Source organism: Echinops telfairi, unplaced genomic scaffold, assembly GCF_000313985.2.
Source record: "Echinops telfairi isolate 266 unplaced genomic scaffold, ASM31398v2 ScPeMD7_2565;HRSCAF=3150, whole genome shotgun sequence".
Taxonomy (NCBI): domain Eukaryota; kingdom Metazoa; phylum Chordata; class Mammalia; order Afrosoricida; family Tenrecidae; genus Echinops; species Echinops telfairi.
In genome coordinates this window covers 7,559,456-7,564,576 of record NW_022106463.1, presented here as the reverse complement: position 1 = coordinate 7,564,576, position 5,121 = coordinate 7,559,456, and the positions used below count along the sequence as shown (strand labels likewise).

At 58.1% G+C, this 5,121-nt stretch overlaps 1 protein-coding gene across 1 annotated transcript in view; it reads right to left on the bottom strand.

The window, feature by feature from the left end:
* Nucleotides 1-789: 789 nt before the first annotated feature.
* CDX2 (caudal type homeobox 2) overlaps nucleotides 790-5,121 on the bottom strand; it is a 5,689-nt gene continuing 1,357 nt past the window's right edge. The window contains exons 2-3 of the mRNA XM_004715145.2: nucleotides 2,531-2,676; nucleotides 790-1,038 (exon numbers count right to left, since the gene is read on the bottom strand). Of these exons, the coding sequence (XP_004715202.1) occupies nucleotides 790-1,038; nucleotides 2,531-2,676 (395 nt within the window). The remainder of the gene's footprint in view (nucleotides 1,039-2,530; nucleotides 2,677-5,121) is intronic.

Genomic DNA, 5,121 nt, shown 5'->3' with positions numbered 1-5,121 from the left:
GCTCCAGGATTGGGGACAGGGCAGCAGGCGTCCAGGCTGTCTCTGGCTTTTATGGCCAGGGGCATACATTCAGCCCCAGGGGTCCCAGTGACAGGCTTTCTAAACAAGGGCCCCTTTGCCAGGCCTGGAGTCCAATGACACCCCCCCACCCCCACCCCGCTTGTACCATTGGCTATATAGACACACCCCAGCCAAGCCTGTCCTGGTCTGGAAATGGGTGGGGAGGGGGTGGGGGAGAAGAAAGACCCAGGCCGCCCTGGGGGTTGTCCAGCCTCTGGTCCAGGCTTCTATCTTCGCCCCTCTGGCCCCTGCAGTGAAATCTCCCCTGCCCCCAGGTAGAAGGGGCCAGCTGGTCCTTAGAAAGCAGAGGCTAGGCAACCACCATGTTGGTGGTGGACACTGCTTTCTTCTGGAGTCCGGGTGTGAGATATGGCCATCATCCAGAAGGTCTTGATGGTGATGATGCAGTAGGGAGGGCAGTCAGTCCAGGCGAGGGCTCTGCCAAGATTCCATGACCATTTCCTGGCAGATGGGAGTCAGATGGGGGGATGGAAGGGGGTGGTCGGAGGGCGGGTCAAAACTGGGAAGAACCGTCTTCCTGAAGGCCCCCTTCGTCATGAGTCTTGACAGCTGCCCTCCCCCGCCTCTAAGAGCCCCTGTGAGTCGGTGGACAATTGTAGGTGTGGAGGGACTGGTCCTCCGGAAGATTCTAGATGGCTCCGTGGTACTCATGGCTCAATCTGAAACAGTTCTGCCGCAGACCTGGAACTGCAAGCCACTGCCTGGGGGTCACTGGGTGACAGTGGGGTTCAGCACGCCTCCAGCTGGTCCCAGAACCCCAGGGACCGCACCCTGTAGGGAAGACACGGGGCTCAGGGGCTCCGGGATGTTTCTCAGAGGGCCAGGCTGAGGCTGGGGTGGTGGCTGTTGGGACGGCGGCGGTGGCTGCTGCTGCTGCTGCTGCTGCTGCTGCTGCTGTAACTTCTTCTTGTTGATTTTCCTTTCCTTGGCTCGACGGTTCTGGAACCAAATTTTAACCTGGAGATGGCAGAGCAGGAGGAAAGAGAAGGCAGTGAAGGAGGAGAGGAAGAGTATCCAGCACCACGCCGACTTTCTCCGGCCCAGCCCAGTTCTTCTGTCCACCAGGCTCTCAACAGTCCCACCCAGGAAGCAGCTGCAGGCTCCGCTGGACAGTGCAATCTTGCTCCCCAGCTGTTCCAGAAAATCTCAGAGCTACGGAGAACCAAGGAAGTGGAGACTGGGGCCGGATGTGCTCTCAACGGCTACCTTTGGAAATGTAATATTCTTCACCTGGGAACTGGACATGTCTCCTGCAGGGCTTTCTGGTTGTGCAGTTGCTGGGTACCTCTTCCCTACCTCTTCCCCTCCCCTCACCTTGGTGTATATAGAGCTTTCCTCAGTTAAGCCTCACCCTCTGGGTTTTATGGGCTGAGATTGGGTCTTATATTTATTTATTTTTCCCAGCACTGCGTTGGGCACAAAGAAAATCAGTCTTTGAAGAAGCCCTTTCCCCCTCAACTAAATAGAATTCTGGAATCAGCTAACACCCCCTGGCATTGTCTTTTGTTTCCTGGGTTTTCCAAAATAGAGGGGGAGGGGGGCACCCCCAAATCAACAACCTCAAAGACAATCAAAAGCGGAAGGAGTAACAGCCTTGGAAACCCACAGGGGCAGTAGTTCTCTGCCATCCTTTGGGGCCTGTACATATCGGCAGGCATGGACTTGATGGCAGTGGGTTTTGGGGGAATCTAAGCTAAAACCAGACTCGCTGCCATCGAGTCGATTCCGGCGTACAGCGACCCTGTAGGGGAGGGGAGGACGGATGGCCCCAGTGGGGTCCTAAGAGTCTCAATCTTTGGGACAGTAGTGGCTTCCTCTTTGCATTACAGCGGGCAATTGCTAACCAGAAAGGTCAATGGTCCGAACCCACCCAACCTTTCAGAGGGAGAAGGGCCTGCCCATCAGCTCTCATACAAAGAGTCAAATAATCAAAGCTAGCAGCCCACCTGTAAATGTTACAAGTTAGTGAACACTGGGCGGCCATTCTACTCTGTGAGCGGGATCCACTCTGGGGCACACCACCACTGCCACCACCACATCAAAACTGCCTCCGCAAGCCTTTCTAGTCATGACAGAAGCAGAGCACCAGGTCTTTGTTCGGCCCCAACCCTGTGAGTTCCAGCCATCCCCCATGGGGTTGGGTAAGCAGCCTGTCACTAAACCCTTGCTCTACCCAAACCCACTGCCATGGAGTGGAGTCCATTCCTCCTCACCGGGACCTGGTAAAGCAGAGTAGAACTGCCCCTTTGGGTTTGAGCAGCCGGCTTCAGAAAGCCTCATCCTTCCCCCTGGTGAGTTTAAACCACTGATCTGGTGGTTGGCAGCCCAAGTGGAGAACCAGGCCTCCACTTTAAACAGGAAACCAATAGAAAGGTAGGGAATCTGAGGCTGGGCTCTCTGACTCACCCCAACGGGGCTCCCTGCCCCTTGAGCTCTGGGAGATTCTCACCTGCCGCTCGGAGAGCCCCAGCGTGGCGGCCAGCTCGGCCTTCCTGCGAATGGTGATGTAGCGGCTGTAGTGAAACTCTTTCTCCAGCTCCAGCCGCTGATGGTCCGTGTACACCACTCTGTATTTGTCTTTCGTCCGGGTTTTCACTGCGGAGCAGGGACAAGTTAGCGCCCTACGCTACCAGACGGCCATCCGTCATGGGTAATGACAAACTTCCTTAACCCAAGGGCCATTTCTCTTCCTCCACCACGCCAGGGGGCCTCGGGGTTCCTGCCGAGTCTGACAAGACCCCCCACAGGGCTGGGGGTGGGGGAAGGGGTGAGACCACCGGACCACAAAAAACTAACCTGGGGTTGTTCGGTTAAGGGAAAAAACAAAACCCTCTTACACAGAAAACGCACAGCCGGATTTGTTTTATTTTTTCATTTTATTTTATTTTTTTGGTCACCGGCAGATGGACCCTCCTAAGGGGGACAATATGAAGGGGCTGAGTGGTACTAGCGTCAGGAAGGTCCACCTTCTCACGCTTTCAGAGAAAGAGATTCAGCTTGAGAAATAGAGAGAAAGTGGGAATGTGTTTCTGAGAGGTGTTACTTTCTGTTTGCTTTACAGGTAAAATAGGGGTTCAAGAGCCACCCCACCTGCCATCCTCACCCCGCTACAGCGAATTATCAGAATTGCCCCCCAACCCCCACCCCAGGCCCATCTGGGGGCAATTCCCAGGCGGCGCCGGAGGCCCTTAACCAACACTGGCCTGCGGACAGCCCCACCCCACCCCCGCCACTGGGGGTATTTTCTACCTGGCTGGACCAGGTTTGGCACAGGGCGCTTTTTCTTTTTAATTCCTCATTTATTTCGGCCTCCACATGCCGCCCACAGGGCTATCCCGACTCCCGATCTCTGTTCATCCGAGTGAGTCAACATATTAAAGCCATGGTTGATTGTTTGACTGTAGGGTTTTGACAAATAACCTGGCGCTGTCGGATTAGGCCGCAGCCCAGCGTCCCTGCGAGTCGGTGCTGGGGCTCTGGGCCGCGTCCCGGCTCCCCAGGCGGACCAGAGGGTCTGGGAGTTCCCCGGAGGTGTTTAAGCTCCGCAGGCCGACTTTGTTCAGGTAAAGCCCCTTTCAAACCACAACAAAAGCGCCCTGGGAAGATAGGGGTCGGATCAGAGGACGCTCTCCGGGCCTCAGAAAGGGTCACCGGGAGGCAAACAATGCCCGACAAGCCGATCTTATCAAAGAAAAGCCCTTTCAATGCCTTAATAACCACCGCATTCTGTTTGAATTACCACTACTGAGCAAATGGGCGCCCCGGCTTTCATCGCCCTCCCCGCCGGCGTATTAGCATAAACACGGCCGCGCGCATTTGAATGGCCGCTGCGTGCCGACCCCGGGCAGCCAGGGACACGGAGGAAACTCACAGGCCCGCAGTTGCTTTCCTCGTGTGCTCGCCCCGAAGCCCACTCGCGGCTGCCACGCGGCCTCCTCTTTTAGGGAGAGAGGAGGACTCTTTGGAGCAAGCAGGTCGCCGGGCTTCTGGCACTGAAGCCCGCGGGCAAATCCACAGGACGCACCCCAGGGCCTGTGAGCCCCAGGGTCCCCCAGCCGAACGGCCTAGGTTCTTTTGACCACGGAGTCGCTTTTGCTAGGGCGCTGCCCTTTCAGGGTGCCGGGCGGAATGTGGTCACCAGGCCGCTGGGCGCTCGGGAACTCGCGCCCCCAAGCCTTGGAGGCGCCCCACACCCCCTGGGAACCGAAGACGGGTTGGAGGAAGGGAAGGGTGCGAGGGACTTGTTAGAATTCATTATTGACTGCGAAAGTCACCACCCTCTTTCCGGGGCCCTAAAAGAGACAATGGCTGGGCTGGGGAGGTGTATATCAAAGCAGACCGGGCCGCGCGCTCCCCCCCACCCCTCCGCCCCTTGACAGATGAGGCTCCGCAGAGAAGTCCGGCCCGGCCCGCAGCCCCAGCCTCCTACATTAACATCACAAGGGCGCCCGGCGCCGACCAAGGCCTTGCCACCTCCGCGCGGGGTTCACAGCGGCCCCTCATCTGCTGACCCTGCGGCCTGGGCTCCTACGGCTCCACTCCGCCCTCCCCTCCCACCCCACCCCCGTGGCCACTGCCCGAGGAAGCACAGAAGGCCCTCCTTAGGACGTCCGCGCCCCTGGCCAGCGCGCCCAAGGCAGGCTCCCTGGAGCACCGTTTTTGGTGCGATTGGTGCCCCCTCGGAGGATAGCAAAGGGCCCTAGCCCAAGTGCGGAGGTTCTCCTAGACCTGACCCACTGGTGACCCACTGGTCTCCCCGGGTGGCCGCTTTTCCCACCCAGGCGCCAGAGAGTCCTCAGAGCGGTAGAAGCCGAAGCCAAGACAGCTCTCCCGCTGTGGCTCTGTTGTACACGGCTGTAAAGGTCCTCGGCGCCCCTATGGGCGGGCGACGAGTACAGGGAGGGCAGAGATAGAGGCGGAAGCAAGTGGGACTGCAGGAAACGGTCAAGAAATGAAAACGCACCTCCGACAGGCCTGTGGCGCCACACCTATTTGCCTTCCTTCCCACTAGCCCCTCATCCCGGTACCAGTTCCCGGGCC